General features: G+C 38.7%; 1 protein-coding gene across 2 annotated transcripts in view; it reads right to left on the bottom strand.

Moving 5' to 3' along the window:
* The window catches only part of TMPRSS7 (transmembrane serine protease 7), a 49,372-nt gene that overhangs the window by 18,995 nt on the left and 11,226 nt on the right, over positions 1–19,151 (bottom strand). The window contains exons 4-9 of one of the 2 annotated variants that reach the window (XM_060009882.1): positions 19,061–19,128; positions 17,314–17,507; positions 16,008–16,046; positions 15,036–15,264; positions 13,575–13,705; positions 10,712–10,824 (exon numbers count right to left, since the gene is read on the bottom strand). In XM_060009882.1, the coding sequence (XP_059865865.1) occupies positions 10,712–10,824; positions 13,575–13,705; positions 15,036–15,264; positions 16,008–16,046; positions 17,314–17,507; positions 19,061–19,128 (774 nt within the window). The remainder of the gene's footprint in view (positions 1–10,711; positions 10,825–13,574; positions 13,706–15,035; positions 15,265–16,007; positions 16,047–17,313; positions 17,508–19,060; positions 19,129–19,151) is intronic. The other variant, XM_060009883.1, reaches the window with a different exon arrangement.

Here is a 19,151-nt window from a genome sequence, read left to right as displayed (position 1 = left end):
AAGATGTGAACTGAAAGATAGTAAGTATATTTAAGGAATCAATTAAATTTTCTAGCATGAGAACATATTCCAATGCAATCCTCCACCAAGAAGCTTGCTTGGGCATTTTCACTGAGTTCCAGAGCACTGAAACAAAATAGATTTATATGCACCCCAAGCAAAAAGCCTCTCCACAGTGAAAGGAAATATGTCCCCTTGCACACTGATTCCGCTGACACAGAATCATACACTATTCTACTTTCGTGCTCAGATTGGCCAAGAGACTCTACTGATATTACCGTCCTTGATAAATGGATGGATGAGGTGCAGTTTCACAAAGGATTGCAAGCTATTTCAACAAATGAACGAGAAACGTGAAACTACTAAGTACGCTATTTCCCTCTATGTTCTGTACTCTCTGTTCCCACTGCCCAATGCTGTACCTTTGTTTTGGGAACTTTAACCAAGTAAGGAGAGGAATTCTTCTGATCTGGACCTGCTGTATTTAAATATCTCTCTAGTCAGTGATGGTAACAAAATGCAGGACATACCTTACTTTTGGTCACCCCTAACTTGCCAGTGGTTGTGTACACGTGTACACACAACACAAGAACCCACCTCAGATGAGCACTGGAAAATTCTTTGGCAAATATGCTTGCCACAGAAGCATGGAAGAGAGGCTCCCTTCTGGGGAATTCCATCTATTTCCTGTGTGATATGAGAAGGTGAACTTGCATGGCCCACAGTGATCCCTGCTTATGTCTGGTGGACCTAACTGGGTGGTGCTGGGCTGATGACATCTGTGATAAAACAACTCTAGGGACTGCTTTACTTTTTCTTCTAAGACTCTAAAACAAAACTGATTATTTGGAAAACAAAAAGAAGGAAGAGAGAGGGAGATGAATATTCAGATAAGTGAATGTTATGATAGATAGGGAAGCTGAACATCTTTAGGAGCCCAGAAAAGGAGAGGCTGTTGGATTTATTTATGGAGGGGGTGTGATCCCTTTTAATCCTACATGGGTCACTTACTATTGGAGTGGCCTCTGGCAAATGCTTTGTCCCCATTTCTGTTTCCTTGTCTATAAAATGACCAGAATATTGCTCCTACATCAGAGGTATGCTTTGAAGAGCAAATAAAATTATGTGTGCTGAAAACACTGAAGTACTAAACAAATGTAAACAACATATTATAACCACAAAGTCCTTTTTTGGTTTTATTGATTTAATATCTCCTTCCTGCCCTGTAGTCTGTTAGTTCTGTGAGAGAAGGACTTTGGTAACCTTGCTACTAGGCATCCCTGTACAGTGACTGACATGCAGCAGATATTCAACAAACATTTGTTGAACAGACAGGAGAACTTGGGAGAAGAATCAGATGAGCTTTAAGTTGGAGCAAGAGTTAATCCTTCTCAGATAAATAAGACCCTAAAAACTCAGCTAGAAGTGAGTTTGAGAAGGGAATTTATTGTTATTCAGTAGATTTGGAAATCAAACCAGTCACTAAGAAGGATTGAGGATGATAAAATTAACTCTTGTGCAGAAAAGGTTTTATCATGACTTGAGTCAATATTTTTGTTACTTAGGTCATACAGTTCTTCTTCATTTTTATTAAATGCAAAGATATTTAACAGGTCACAAATTATTTTTTACATGATTTCCATTGAGAAACATGATCTCTAAAGACAAAGCAGAAGCCACAATGAGACAGTAGGAGGGGTGCAATCACAGTAAAATCATATCCCATAACTGCTGGGTGGGTGAATCACAAAATGGAGAACACTTATACCACAGAAGTCCAACCATTGGAGTGAAGGTTCTGAGCGCCATGTCAGGCTTCCCAACCTGGGGGAGGAGGAATTCCTAGAGAATCAGACTTTGAAGGTTAGCGGGATTTCATTGCAGGTCTTTGACAGGAGACTGGGAGAAACAGAGACTGTACTCGTGGAGGGCACACACAAAGTAGTCTGTGCACTGGGAGCTAGGGGAAGGAGCAGTGACCCCATAGGAGACAGAACCAGACCTATCTGCTAGTGTTGGAGGGTCTCCTGCAGAAGAGAGGGGTGGCTGTGGCACATCGCGGGGACAAGGACACTGGCAGCAGAAGTTCTGGGAAGGACTCCTTGGGGTGAGACCTCACAGAGTCCACCATTAGCCCGACCAAAGAGCCCAGGTAGGCTCCAGTGTTGGGTCACCTCAGGCCAAAGAACCAACAGGGAGGGAACCCAGCCCCACCCATCAGCAGACAAGTGGATTAAAGTTTTACTGAGCTCTGCCCACCAGAGCAACAGCCAGCTCTACCCACCACTAGGCCCTCTGATCAGGAAGCTTGCACAAGCCTCTTAGATAGCCTCATCCACCAGAGGGCAGATAGCAGAAGCAAGAAGAACTACAATCCTGCAGCCTGTGGAACAAAAACCACATTCACAGAAAGATAGACAAGATGAAAAGGCAGAGGGTTATGTAAGAGATGAAGGAACAAGATAAAACCCCAGAAAAACAACTAAATGAAGTGGAGATAGGCAACCTTCCAGAAAAAGAAATCAGAATAATGATAGTGAAGATGATCCAGGACCTCGGAAAAAGAATGGAGGCAAAGATCGAGAAGATGCAAGAAATGTTTAACAAAGATCTAGAAAAATTAAAGAACAAACAGAGATGAACAATACAATAACTGAAATGAAAACTACACTAGAAGGAATCAATAGCAGAATAATGGAGGCAGAAGAATGGATAAGTGACCTGGAAGACAGAATGGTGAAATTCACTGCTGGAGAACAGAATAAAGAAAAAAGAATGAAAAGAAATGAAGACACCCTAAGCGACCTCTGGGACAACATTGAACACAACAACATTCACATTATAGGGGTTACAGAAGGAGAAGAGAGAGAGAAAGGACCCGAGAAAATATTTGAAGAGATTATAGAAGAAAACATCTCTAACAAGGGAAAGGAAATAGCCACCCAAGTCCAGGAAGTGCAGAGAGTCCCATACAGGATAAACCCAAGGAGAAACACATTGACACACATAGTAATCAAACTGGCAAAAATTAAAGACAAAGAAAAATTATCTAAAGCAGCAAGGGAAAAATGACAAATAATATACAAGGGAACTGCCATAAGGTTAACAGCTGATTTCTCAGCAGAAACTATACAAGCCAGAAGGGAGTGGCATGATATACTTAAAGAGATGAAAGGGAAGAACTTACAACCAAGATTACTCTACCCAGGAAGGATCTCATTCAGATTCGATGGAGAAATCAAAAGCTTTACAGACAAGCAAAAGCTAAGAGAATTCAGCACCACAAAATTAGCTCTACAACAAATGCTAAAGGAACTTCTCTAAGTGAGAAACACAAGCAAAAAAAGGACCTACAAAACCAAGACTAAAACAATTAAGAAAATGGTCATAGGAACACACATATCAATAATTACCTTAAACGTGAATGGATTAAATGTTCCAACCAAAAGACACAGGCTTGCAGAATGGATACAAAACAGCACCCATATATATGCTGTCTACAAGAGACCCACTTCAGATCTAGGGACACATACAGACTGAAAGTGAGGGGATGGAAAAAGATATTCCATGCAAATGGAAATCAAAAGAAAGCTGGAGTAGCAATAAACATATCATATAAAATAGACTTTAAAATAAAGAATGTTACAAGAGACAAGGAAAAACACTACATAATGATCAATGGATCAATCCAAGAAGAAGATATAAAAATTATAAATATATATGCACACAACATAGGAGCACATCAACATATAAGGCAACTGTTAACAGCTATAAAAGAGGAAATCGACAGTAACACAATAATATTGGGGGGACTTTAACACCTCACTTAGACCAATGGACAGATCGTTCAAAATGAAAATAAATAAGGAAACACAAGCTTTAAATAACACAATAGATATTTAATTGATATTTATAGGACATTCCATCCAAAAACAGCAGATTACACTTTCTTCTCAAGTGTGCATGGAAGACTCTCCAGGATAGATCACATCTTGGGCCACAAATAAAGCCTCAGTAAATTTATGAAAATTGAAATCATATCAAGTATCTTTTCTGACCACAATGCTATGAGATTAGAAATGAATTACAGGGAAATAAAAGTAAAAAACACAAACACACGGATGCTAAACAATACATTACTAAATAACCAAGAGATCACAGAAGAAATCAAAGATTAAATTAAAAAACTACATAGAGACAAATTACAATGAAAACATGATGATCCAAAACCTATGGGATGCAGAAAACTCAGTTCTAAGAGGGAAGTTTATAGCTATACAAGCCTACCTCAAGAAACAAGAAAAATCTCAAATAAACAATCTCACCTTACACGTAAAGGAACTACAGAAAGAAGAACAAACAAAACCCAAAGTTAGCAGAAGGAAAGAAATCATAAAGATCTGAGCAGAAATAAATGAAATAGAAACAAAGAAACCAATAGCAAAGATCAATAAAACTAAAAGCTGGTTCTTTGAGAAGATAAAAAATATTTGTAAATCATTAGCTAGACTCATCAAGAAAAGAGGGAGAGGACTGAAATCAATAAAATTAGAAATGAAAAAGGAGAAGTTACAACAGACATTGCAGAAATACAAAGCACCCTAAGAGACTATGGCAAGCAACTCTATGCCAACAAAATGGACAACCTGGAAGAAATGGACAAATTCTTAGAGAGGTATAACTTTCCAAGACTGAAGCAGGAAGAAATAGAAAATATGAACAGACCAATCACAAGTAATGAAATTGAAACTGTGATTAAAAATCTTCCATCAAACAAAAGTCCAGGACCAGATGCCTTCACAGGTGAATTCTATCAGAGATTTAGAGAAGAGCTAACACCCATCCTTCTCAAACTCTTCCAAAAAATTGCAGAGGAAGGAACACTCCCAAACTCATTCTATGAGGCCACCATCACCCTGATACCAAAAACAAAGATACTACAAAAAAAAAAATTACAGATGAATATCATTGATGAATATGGATGCAAAAATCCTCAACAAAATACTACCAAACAGAATCCAACAACACATTAAAAGGATCATATACCATGATCAAGTGGGATTTATCCCAGGGATGCAAGGATTCTTCAATATACACAAATCAATCTATGTGATACACCATATTAACAAATTGAAGAATAAAAACCATATGATCATTTCAATAGATGCAGAAAAAGCTTTTGACAAAATTCAACACCAATTTATGATAAAAACTCTCCAGAAAGTGGGCATAGAGGGAAACTACCTCAACATAATAGAGGCCATATATGACAAAGCCACAGCAAACATCATTCTCAATGGTGAAAAACGGAAAGCATTTCCTCTAAGATCAGGAACAAGACAACGATGTCCACTCTCACCACTATTATTCAACATAGTTTTGGAAGTCCTAGCCATGACAATCAGAGAAGAAAAAAAAATGAAAGGAATACAAATTGGAAAAGAAGAAGTAAAACAGTCACTGTTTGCAGATGACATGATACTATACATAGAGAATCCTAAAAATGCCACCAGAAAACTACTAGAGCTAATCAATTAATTTGGTAAAATTGCAAAATTAATGCACAGAAATCAATGCACAAAATTAATGCACAGAAATCTCTTGCATTCCTATACACTAATGATGAAAAATATGAAAGAAAAATTAAGGAAACACTCCCATTTACCATTGCAACAAAAAAGAATAAAATACCTAGGAATAAACCTACCTAGGGAGACAAAAGGCCTGTATGCAGAAAACTATGACACTGACGAAAGAAATTAAAGATGATACCAACAGATGGAGAGATATACCATGTTCTTGTATTGGAAGGATCAATACTGTGAAAATGACTATACTACCCAAAGCAATCTATAGATTCAATGCAATCCCTATCAAATTACCAATGGCATTTTTTACGGAACTAGAACAAATCATCTTAAAATTTGTATCGAGACACAAAAGACCCTGAATAGCCAAAGCTGTTTTGAGGGAAATAAACGGAGCTGGAGGAATCAGACTCCCTGACTTCAGACTATGCTACAAAGCTACAGTAATCAAGACAATATGGTACTGGCACACAAACAGAAACATAGATCAATGGAACAAGATAGAAAGCCCAGAGATAAACCCACACACCTATGGTCAACTAATCTATGACAAAGGAGGCAAAGATATACAATGGAGAAAAGACAGTCTCTTCAATAAATGGTGTTGGGAAAACTGGACAGCTACATGTAAAAGAATGAAATGAGAACACTCCCTAACACCATACACAAAAATAAACTCAAAATGGATTAAAGACCTAAATGTAAGACCGGACACTATAAAACTCTTAGAGGAAAACATAGGAAGAACACTCTTTGACATAAATCTTTTTGATCATAAATCTTTTTGATCCACCTCCTAGAGTAATGGAAATAAAAACAAAAATAAACAAGTGGTGGGGGCTTCCCTGGTGGCTCAGTGGTTGAGAGTCTGCCTGCCGAGGCAGGGGACACGGGTTCATGCCCCGGTCCAGGAAGATCCCACATGCCGTGGAGCGGCTGGGCCCGTGAGCCATGCCTGCTGAGCCTGTGCATCTGGAGCCTGTGCTCCGCAACAGGAGAGGCCACAACAGTGAGAGGCCCGCGTACTGCAAAAAAAAAAAAAAACAAGTGGGAGCAAATGAAACTTAAAAGCTTTTGCACAGCAAAGGAAACCATAAACAAGATGAAAAGACAACCCTCATAATGGGAGAAAATATTTGCAAACGAATCAATGGACAAAGGATTAATCTCCAAAATATATAAACAGCTCATGCAGCTCAATATTAAAGAAACAAACAACCCTATCCAAAAATGGGCAGAAAACCTAAACAGACATTTCTGCAAAGAAGACATATAGATGGCCAAAAAGCACATGAAAATCTGCTCAACATCACTAATTATTTGAGAAACGCAAATGAAAACTACAATGAGGTATCACCTCACACCAGTTAGAATGGGCATCATCAGAAAATCTACAAACAACAAATGCTGGAGAGGGTGTGGAGGAAAGGGAACCCTCCTGCACTGTTGGTGGGAATGTAAATTGATACAGCCACTATGGAGAACAGTATGGAGGTTCCTTAAAAATCTAAAAATAGAATTACCATATGATCCAGCAATCCCACTACTGGGCATATATCCAGAGAAAACCATAATTCAAAAAGACACATGCACCCCAATGTTCATTGCAGCACTCTTTACAATAGCCAGGTCATGGAAGCAACCTAAATGCCCATCGACAGCCAAATGGATAAAGAAGATGTGGTACATATATACAATGGACTGTTACTCAGCCATTAAAAGGAACGAAATAGAGTCATTTGTTGAGACGTGGATGGATCTAGAGACTGTCATACAGAGTGAAGTAAGTCAGAAAGAAAAAAACAAATATCGTATATTAACACATGTATGTAGAACCTAGAAAAATGGTACAGATGAACCGGTTTGCAGGGCAGAAGTTGAGACACAGATGTAGAGAACAAACCTATGGACACAAAGGGGGGAAAACCGCAGTGGGGTGGGGTTGGTGGTGTGCTGAATTGGGCGATTGGGATTGACATGTATACACTAATGTGTATAAAATTGATGACTAATAAGAACCTGCAGTATAAAAAAAACAAAACAAAAAACAACTAATACTAATCTTTCTTTGGGTTATTTATATAGAAATATGTTAATATAAATGTTTCAGACATTACATGAAATTTCTAAAAATCTTATATGTTCTGGTATAATGTTATAAGTTATAATTCTAGTTATTACTTTAAAATGTATATCTCAGAAGTAACTAAATTTCCCTGTCAATTGCATTATTATGAACTTTTATCAAATCTTTATCTGTGGTCATTTTTAAGTATTTTGTCATTTACAGACAGTTCTGGGTATACTCTGATGCTTTTGCAAAAATGTTCCTATAAAAGGGTTTCATCTTCAAGGAATTCATGGAAAAATCTCTGACAAGTACAGGTTTCTGGTAACTGACTATACTGCTGAACTGAATGAATAAGCATTTTGAGAACTCTAATGGAAAACTGATGAATTCATAAAAGTGCTAACAAAAGATCAAGATGAAAAAAAATTAATTACCTGGGACTGAGTGAACTGATGGGAATGATTATAATTTTTGTGACTTTCTGTTTGAATAAAAAAAAAAAAGAAGAAAAAAACAACAAATGCTGGAGAGGGTGTGGAGAAAAGGGAACCCTCTTGCACTGTTGGTAGGAATATAAATTGATAAAGCCACTATGAAGAAAAGTATGGAGGTCCCTCAAAAAACTAAAAATAGAATTACCATATGACCCAGCAATCCCACTACAGGGCATATACCCAGAGAAAACCATAATTCAGAAAGACACATGCACCCCAATGTTCATAGCAGCACTACTTATAATAGCCAGGTCATGGAAGCAACCTAAATGCCCAATGACAGACGAATGGATAAAGAAGATGTGGTACATATACAATGGAATATTATTCAGCCACAAAAAGGAATGAAATTGGGTCATTTGTAGAGATGTGGATGAATCTAGAGACAATCATACAGAGTGAAGTAAGTCAGAAAGAGAAAAACATATATTGTATATTAATGCATATATGGGGAACCTAGAAAAATGGTACAGGTGAACCAGTTTGCAGGGCAGAAATAGAGACACAGATATAGAGAACAATTGTATGGACAGCAAGAGGGGAAAGCCGCAGGGGGTGTGGGTGGTGGTGTGATGAACTGGGCGATTGGGATGGACATGTATACACTGATGTGTATAAAATGGATGACTAATAAGAACCTGCTCTATAAAAAAATAAATTAAATAACATTCAAAAATTCAAAAAAAAAAGAAACATGCTGTCACACAGCTATCGGTGGCTGGTCAAAGCCTTCCAAGAAAGCAATAGCTTTATTTAACCTCCTCACTGAGAACAACCAACCTTGACCTCTGGGGAATGGTGTCATCGCACAAGTCTGTCCCCAATGTTTCCTGTCTCCCCTTTCCCATCTCCCACCCCCATGCTCTTTTCCTTGTCAAGATTTCCTATTGTTCAGCATTTCTAACCCTTGACCCAGTGAAACAGAAAGTGATCTGATATTTTTGTTTGTACCCTGACTAAAACTTAATCACAGCAACGTTTAGGGATTTTCCTTTTAAATCTTGTGAGTTACCATGGGATCAACATTTGTTTTATCTCAAAGGACTTTCAAACACTTGATGGAGCTTCTGGGAATGGGGTCTTTCTTGTTCTAGATATTATAAAGAAGATAACTCTGCTTACTGGAGAGTTGAAGAGGCAGAGGTTTGATGTCTTTCCCTCCTCTTTCCCCAGCGCTTCTTTTCTTCTCTTTCCATCTACCCCTCTCCCCACCTTCAGACTTGCTAGTCACCTGAGGCTCTGAGCTTTTGCTGCTCCAAGGCACCAAGAATTGGGCAGTGAGCAAGAATCCAGAACCTTTATGACTTCATTATATTTTAAATATTTGGGATAATGATAAAAAAATAATTTAAGGATGCCTACTAGTAGGTAGAGATTTGGGTATAATAAAAACATTTCAATATTTAACCGTTAGGACTGTGCACGAACCCTACATGCAGCAAGCACTCCCCTGCCTCCTCGGGGCCTTTGCCTCAGCTCTTCCCTTTGCCCGGGACACTCTTACCCTCAGCATGCACCAGGTTAGTTCCATCGTGTCTCAAGTTTCTATGCAAATGTCCCCTTGTCAGTGAGGCTTTCCCTGACCATCCTACTTGAGACAACAAATCCCAGACTTCCTACCTTTCACACCACCACCCCCCCACTCAGCTACAGAGCCCCTCCCCTGCTGTATTCTCCATAGCATTGTACCATCATGGAACACACTGCATGTATTTTACTTGTTTATTTCTTTGTCACCTGTCTCCCCCTACTTTATAGAGGACTCCATGACAGCAGAGCTTGTGTGTGTGTGTGTGTGTGTGTGTGTGTGTGAGAGAGAGAGAGAGACAGACAGACAGACAGACAGAGAGAGAGAGATCTCATGCATCCCAGTGTTCAGAATACTGCCTGACATGGAGCAGGCATTTAATAATAATATGTTGAATGAATACAAACTAGACACTGCTTGTCACTGACATCTAACTGCTATGCCCCACAAAAATGATTTCATATGTATATGCTGAAAGAGCAAAGGCGACCTCCCTCCACATTAATATAACAGCTGGAGAAAGAAAAATAGGTTAGACACTGAGATTTTGAGAAACAAACAGAAACCAGGGACTACCTGTCTAGCGCCAGAGGGAGACATATGTACTTCATATAAATTTACACTCCGATTTGCTTATACAGCTGAAATATATATTGCCTAATTCAATTTATTATTTCTTTATTATTTTCATTATAATGCTGATGAAGTAATTAAAAATTAATAAATGAGCTCTACCATAATAAAATAAATTGTTTTATCCTATAACAATGTCTTTGCTCTTTTTAATACAAAGTAAGAAACTGGACAAATAAGCCCCAGACTGCAAAAAGCAGTTAATTGTGAGCAGCAGCTTGAAATTACAACAAACCTTCATGTTCTAGATAATATATTTTAATAAGGTTTAAATGTTATAAAATTAACTGACATTCTTTTTGTAATTTAAAAAATAAGTATAATTAAATTCAAAAATAAATAGCTACTAAAAATAGGATAGCAATATTTTTCTAAGATACTATTAAAACTAGGCTACCTGAAATTTCCAGGTACACTTGCATTTTGGAGGGTAGTAGCTTGGGTAATATGGACTTGAAATTTTCCCTTCAAAGCCAGTGATTTCTTTGACCAACACTGTGTTTTCACATTCTGAAAAAAATATCCAGTAACACACAATGATTTTTAGTTGTGAGATTATGGAAAATAGACAGCATACATTTCTTTAACTACAAATGCACATTTTCTTGGTCAATAAGCTTATGTATTTTTGAAATTAAACTATTTTAAAAAAATAGTACCTTATGGATGTATAGCTAATATACTGTTCAAAGTCTATACTTGTTTTCAAATCTTTTTTTTTTTTTACATCTTTATTGGAGTATAATTGCTTTACAATGGTGTGTTAGTTTCTGCTTTATAAAAAAGTGAATCAGTTATACATATACATATATTCCCATATCTCTTCCCTCTTGCATCTCTCTCCCTCCCACCCTCCCTATCCCACCCCACTAGGTGGTCACAAAGCACGGAGTTGATCTCCCTGTGCTATGTGGCTGCTTCCCACTAGCTAGCTAGTTTACGTTTGGTAGTGTATATATGTCCATGCCACTCTCTCACTTTGTCCCAGCTTACCCTTCCCCCTCTCCATATCCTCAAGTCCATTCTCTAGTAGGTCTGTGTCTTTATTCCTGTCTTACCCCTAGGTTCTTCATGACATTTTTTTCTTAGATTCCATATATATGTGTTAGCATATGGTATTTGTCTTTCTCTTTCTGACTTACTTCACTCTGTATGACAGACTCTGGGTCCATCCACCTCACTACAAATAACTCAATTTCATTTCTTTTTATGGCTGAGTAATATTCCATTGTATATATGTGCCACATCTTCTTTATCCATTCATCCGATGATGGACACTTAGGTTGCTTTCATCTCCTGGCTATTTCAGATCATTTATTTTGATTACAGATCTATAGGAGGCTATTCCTTTCTTTAAAAAACATGGTTTAAATATATTTTTTCTTCTAGTTTTATTGAGATATAATTAACATATTAACACTGTATGTATATTTTGACATACAGCACTGTAAATATATATTTTTAAAGCTTCTGAGTTAATTTTGTTCAAATTAGTGTGTATTTGTTGTTCAAGAGATATCCAGTTTTCATAATGTGTTATACTATTTAAATAAGACAATCTACATGTCTATTCTTAGTGTTATGGTCATCCTTCTGCTAGAATATAAGCAGCCCAAGCGCACTGATTTTCTTTCTATTTTGTCTACTATTTCCCTAACACCTACAGTCATTTCTGGCATACAACAGATGCTCAGTAAATATTTGTTGAGTGGATAGACAAATTCCACTATAATATTTCTGTTATAATTCTATTTTTAACCTTTGGAGTTACAGATAATTTTCAACCTAACACTATCTCAAATATCTAGTTCAATAAATCAATTTTACATTTTGTTTTGTAATAATTTGACAGAGAAAAACCTATCAAAATGAGCCACTGCCCTAAAATAGTGATGAACCTGTAGCTCTCACTATCTACTTAAGCCCAATTCTCTTCCTTCCTCACCCCCATCTCCCATTCTGACCCCTTTAGCTTTGTTGATGCTCATAAAGAAGTTACTAAGACATGACCTGTAAGATCTGACCAGTTTCCAAGGCAACAAATATTACAAAAACATTAGAGTTTCAGTGAAGGCTCTTTTCATTTTGTTTTGTTTGACTTCGTCAACCCAAGTCAAAAAGAGAAGAACAAAGAGGAGGTCACTTTTTGCTCACTAGAAAAACCCATTAAAACCTCTGGGTTTTGGGCTTCCCTGGTGGCGCAGTGATTGAGAGTCCTCCTGCTGATGCAGGGGACATGGGTTCGTGCCCTGGTCCGGGAAGATCCCACATGCCGCGGAGCGGCTGGGCCCGTGAGCCATGGCCGCCGAGCCTGTGCGTCCGGAGCCTGTGCTCCGCAACGGGAGAATCTACAACAGTGAAAGGCCCACGTACCAGGAAAAAAAAAAAAATACCTCTGGGTTTTGCATCATGAGCACTTTCTAGGATGGCACTTATGTGCATTACTATAAATGAGAATTCATGAAAGAATGTGCTAGTTACTGAGCTATTGTCCCTCAGCTCCAAACCCACCCCTCTCTACTCTGTTCTGCAAGGCTGGGCTGGACTATACAAACCACTTCTGTCCTTCACTACCTGATATGCTCTGCCAGTAGGGGGTGCTAAAGGGAGACTAGAAGGCTGGAGAGGGAAGAATAAGACTTCACTCTGTTTCTTATTCCTGGGAGTGTCACCCCAGCAATGCTGCTTCACCCTTGCAGCTACTCTTCCTTCCTGTAACAGAGTTGAATCTGTTAGCAGTTTTTCCAATTTCCGCTTTATTGTGTCTCCCTAAAAGATGCCAGCTCAGCTGTCTGGCACCCTCTCCTCAAAGGTCTGGGTCCCAGGTTCATGAACACCTGCCTCTGAATTTATAGACACCAACACCGGCTGGGCATAGGTCTGAGTTCCATTACACAGACCACCTCCCCCTCCTCCAAGCCCTAAATTGTAATCGTTCCAATTCCTTTCCTTTGTTCCTCTAGATCTACAGTGCTAGTTGCTTCCTACATGTGTTACATCCATGATACCTTACAGTTTTTTTGTGTTTTGTTTCTGTTTTTTTGCCTTTTGAGTTACCCAGTTAACACCTCTGTACTGAGTTAACAGTTCTTTACATTAAGTTCTCTGTTCGAATAACTAATACCATCTCCCTCTTTGAACCTGACTCAGGGTCCTGACTAATGCAACTAGTATTACAACACAGCCTTGGGAGAGATAAGACTGGAGTATCTATCATAATAAGTATTTCTCATGATGTTTTTTCAATTGGGGAAGCTTACCTTGTTCTGGAATGACCTCGAAATATGCCCGGATTCCTGATAGCCTTGGTATCTGAGGAGACTTAAATATCACCAACATGAGATTGTTTGTCGAAACAAATGACATTAATGTTCTTGTGGGTTCACAAATTCTGAAACCAGATAACAAAACAAAAGCACATAAATAATAGGTTATTGAGGATCGGACCTCCATCCACCACTAATTCCACACATTTCTTGGGCCATCCACACAGTTCCTGTGAATCAGACTCTACCAGCCAGGTCTTCATCAATTAGTGGCCAGAAGGGAACTACAGATGGAGCGGAGCTGATATAGCTGCAGAAATTTTTGTCCAGTGACTAATGAAGAATTCTCTTGGATGGCTGTCACTGGACACTCCTTGAGAGCAAACAAGGTATACAGGCAGGGTATTTAATTGCTAAAGTCATGGGCTCTTCACCAGGGAAAACTGGGTTCAAAACTCAGCTCTATCACTTAACTGGGCAATGAAGTAACTAGCTCTTCATAAATGCCAGTTTCCCAACTCTGAAATGGTAGTAATAATAACAGTATACTCCTCATAGCATTGTGGTGAGGATTAAATGAGATAATAACTAAATATGTCTGGGAATAGTGAAAAGAAACCAAAAACAGTGATTGAGGGGTGAGCGTCAGTGACAAACTTACTTTTCACTACAAATCTTTAGACACTGTTTGAATTTTTAACATGTTCATTCACCACCAAAATATAAATAAATAATACTTACATAAAATACTATTATATACATACATAAACACCATTTAAAATGATAAGATAATTCATATGCCCTTTAGCACAACGAGTAAAAATAACAAATTCTTAATAAAGCCTAACTGACATTACTAGGTTACCAAAATATTAAGCACTCATAAAAAGATGTCTACTAGTGAGTAAGAAATACTAGGATATGTATATGTATACGTGCGTGTAATTATGTACACGTATGAATGAAAGAATGTATGCAAAAATATAACAGACATTTATTCTGGGTAATGGGAATGGAAGATAATTGACATTGTTTTCTCTGATTGACCTCATTTTCACAATAAACATTGTGTTATCTTTATAAGGAAAATAAATTGTTTTACTAATGCTATGCAATTATAATAGAATATTCATTCTCACATTCTATTGAAACAGTAGCCTTCACTGTGATTGCAATGAAAGTGAAATTAAACCAAAAAAATGTGAAATATATATCAAAACTATTGACTGAAGTTCCCAATGATTTTGACTGTTGTATGCTAGAAGTGAAAAGCAAACACTGTGTCTGACAGGCTCTGGCTAATACAGGGGGCACTAAACAGGGCACGGGTCAATGTTTGACCTCATGAGTATATACAAAAATGGTTTAAAAAAATCCAAAGGCAAGCCAGATACTGCAAGAGAGAGACATTGTAAAAATTCTTTTCACTTGCCAACCAGAGTGCCTGCATAATACCTATACAAGATGGTGCTTCGGATTGGCATGAGGGAGTCGTAAATGGTCAGGGAGTCGGTGACACAGTTGTCGGCTTCAATCTGGACGGACTCTATTGAGAGACGGATCAGGTGGCCCACTATGGCCACCAGCTTGAAGTGGCACATCAGCCTCCCTGAGGTTGCCGAAATCTCCAGAGGGTAGCGGAGAGACAGGTGATCTGCGTAGAAGTACTGAGAGCAGCCTTTGTCTGTGGAGACAGCACTTTATTTTGCTTTGTTTTGTTTTAGGAATGATTTTTCTAGAAATCTTTATAGAAGAGTAAAGAGCAAAAGAGCTCACATGGAGAATATCTGCTGTCTTTGCCAGCCTGGAATCCACTCTCATCTCTTCTGATAACAGCACCTAGATTTTACTTTGAGAAACTACACCTACCCTGTCCATGTGGCTTGGTTGGGGTTAAACTCACCCTAGGTCCAGAAGTGAGCACACGACCCAGACTGACCAATCAGAGCCAAAGCAGCTGTTTCAGGAGTGGGCACGTCAGTCAATTTGAGACAATGAAACTCAGCCCAAGGACTTCTCAAAATACAGGTGAGATTTTTTTCCACCATGGTAGCTAAACTGATAAATCATAAGCTTGGATCTGCTGGTGGCCATTTATGCCACCACATTGGAAGAACCCACTTGATGAAGTCTCAGCAGCAGAAGAAAACAAAAATGCAGAGTCCTGACAATATTTTATCTTAGAACCTGGACCCAACCATGCCTGCAGCCAGCATATTCCACGTATGTCCCAGTTATATGAGGCAATCACGTTTCTTTTGTGCTTAAGCTAGTTTGAATATACTATATCTGTCACTGGCAACGGAAAGAACACTGACAAACACCAGCATGTGAACAGGAAAACTACAGCCAAAAAGGATACTGATTTGGAGGCAGTTGGGGATGGGGAGGTTGGAGGGCAGGGGAGAAACCACAGACATAATTTACCAGATCCTATGGTTGAAGAGTAATCTGACCGAAGCCCAGCTGCATTGAAAAAGCACATAGAAAAAACACTATCAGTCCCAGCATTTCATTTTGTTAGAATTTTGCTTAGTAAAAATATCTTGTCCTTTAAAAGCAATCCAACATATCTGGGATTTGCTTTAAAATAATCCTGTGAGGGTAAAAGGGAGGTTGTTTAGGTATTTAGACATCAAATAGGACAGCTATGAGTTGATAGTTGTTGAAGCTGAGTAAAGTGTGTAAGAGTTCATTAAACAATTCTCTTTACTTTTGTGCTTGAAATCATCTGTTGTAACAATTTTTAATGATTTTTTGAAGATAAAAAAGCAACTAAACATGGTAATAATTGGTTCTATATCTGAAGTAGTATATGTGGTACAGAATTTTCCACTAGAGATTTTTTTATTGATTCATTACTTATTACAAACACTTATCAACCTACTATATGCCTAACATATATATATAATTTAAATCAAAATAGAAAACTGCATAAATTTGGGGTTAGACAATAATTAAACCACTTTACTGTCAAGATAAATGATGGAATTTGCATTCTGACTGTGTTTTGGGCAGGCCATTTTGGAGCATTGGGGCACACTATAGAACACAGGCGCAGTTCTGTCTGAACAAGGGAAGAAACAAGGAAGGTAAACCTCAGCAAAATTTTCCTTCTCCAGGACCTTATCCCTTGGAGCCTTAGTTTGAAGATGCATGAAGCCAAATTAAATATAGAAAAGGGTACGCTTTAAGAAATTCATTTTCATGTGTATTCTGACCCCAATTCTATTGTCTAATCACTGTATATAACATTTAGCAACTTCTTTTATCAATGTAGCTCCAATGTCTTCAGCTAATCCTGTTCCACTGGGATTGTGGAGAAGAATACAGTCATTCCTCAGTATCCACAGGGGATTGGATCCAAGACACCCAAGGATACCAAAATTCATGAATGCTCAAATCCCTTATGTAAAATGGCATAGTATTTGCATAAAACCTATGCACATCCTCCTGTATACTTTAAATCATCTCTAGATTACTTCTAATACCTAATACAGTGTAAATGCTGTGTAAATAGTTGCCAGCCTGTGGAAAATTCAAGTTTTGCTTTTTGGAACTTTCTAGAATTTTTTTTCCAAATGTTTTCTATCCATGGTTGGCTGAATCCACGAATGCGAAGTCCATGGATATAGAGGGAAGACTGTACTTCACGGCAACATTGACTACGACAACGACAGTATCAAGAGTGCTGCAGGAAGGAGTGCTTGAAGGAGAATTACCCAACAATCACCATTTAGTACCACAGAGTCCATGTCCACAGCCAGACCCTGCAGGCTCCCCACGGAGGTCCGGTTTATGATGCTTGTCTGGATGGAGTCCTTCAAGATGGCAGCCACACAGTCCTCACAGAAGATATGGCCCTTGGCATGTGGCATGACAAACACAAGCCAAAAGTGAACAAGGAGGCCACCTTTGTTGTTACTGCTGTAGTGAAAAGAGAAAGAAGTCCAGGGATACCTCTTAGGAAGTAGACTTTCATAAGGAGCCAGTGACCCAAGTGATAAATTCAAGGTGAGGCCAATGGACACATCTTTCAACTGACACATCTTTCAACATCTTTCAAGTTCATCTTTCAACTAACTTCCTTCTTTAGGAAGCCATTGACTCCTATCATGGGAATTTGGAAAGGAAAGCATCATGGTATGTGTATTCTTGTGTTGTGTTCAAATCTAGAACTGTTAGTATATTTTGCATCTCCATGGAGAATATACTATTTCTATGGATGTCAATCAGTATTCACTGCTATTACAAATAACAACAGTTAGAATGTTTGATACCTCACCATGTCCAGACACAGTGCTAAAGCTGCTTTATCCCATTTAATCTTCTGAGGAAGGTCCTGTTACGTTTCCAGTTTTACAGATGAGGAAATTAAGGTCATCTACAACTCAAAATCACACAGCTACTGAGTAGCAAGTCAGGAATCAAGCCTAATTTGGTTTTCAATCTGACCCTGGAGTAGGAGCTCCTACCTGCACAAATATTGTCATATTTTATGAAAAAAACATAAGATAGTGTTCTATAGCACATAATTTGGGAAATGGAAGGTGAAGGAGAGGAAACAAATTGCTTTACTCCAAGACTTCTCAGTGCCTTTAATCTGCCCAAACGGATTGTGAATCTCTGCAGATATATCAGGGGTGGGGGGAGATGGGATACAGTACAAGGCACACACAGTTTCCTAAAAATTATTTGACCATGAGATCCTCCTTTGCTCAGAAGATCCCTAGTGACCAGTTTTTTACTGAACATATTTTGAGAGACACTGACTGGTCTGTGTTTTCTGTTTGCCCTCACCCAATATAGTGGACGTGTTTATGGTCATTTTGCCCAGTGGCATTAATACAAAGGTCTAGGATCCCAGTTCTGGAAAGAGGGCAGGCTTTGGCAAATGAAGAAAAAAACTCAGCATGATAGCATGACAAAGAGTTCAGCTGCAGGTTTCCCTGGTGGCGCAGTGGTTAGGAATCCGCCTGCCAATGCAGGGCACACGGGTTCGAGTCCTGGTCCAGGAAGATCCCACATGCCACGGAGCAACTAAGCCGATGCTCCACAACTAATGAGCCGGAGCTCTAGAGCCCCCGAGCCACATCTTCTGAGTCTCTTGTGCCACAACTACTGAAGCCCACGCACCTAGAGCCGGTGCTCCGCAACAAGAGAAGCCTCTGCAATGAGAAGCCTGTGCACCACAATGAAGAGTAGCCTGTGCTCACCACAACTAGAGAAAGCCCGCGCGCAGCAACGAAGACCCAACGCAGCCAAAAATAAAGGCATACATACATACATACATAAAGTCTTTAAAATAAATAAATAAAAGGGGTAAAAAAAGAGTTGGGTTGCTATTGTGCTAGAAGGGTATTAACCCACAACTGCCCCCAAGTGGTTACTTGAGAATGGCTCTCTTTCAGCCCTTCCACAGCCTTTTGAGGTATTACAGCAGTGAACATAGAAGTCCCAAAGCAAGGGACATTCATTACCTGACATCTGCAACTACCGACTGCTGGTAAAATTTGGAGAAGGCAGATGTTGTATAAACCAGGTTTACCTGCAAAAGAAGAACCAAGATAT

This window comes from Delphinus delphis, chromosome 4 (genome assembly GCF_949987515.2).
Source record: "Delphinus delphis chromosome 4, mDelDel1.2, whole genome shotgun sequence".
NCBI lineage: Eukaryota > Metazoa > Chordata > Mammalia > Artiodactyla > Delphinidae > Delphinus > Delphinus delphis.
This window is presented reverse-complemented; position numbering and strand designations above follow the sequence as displayed.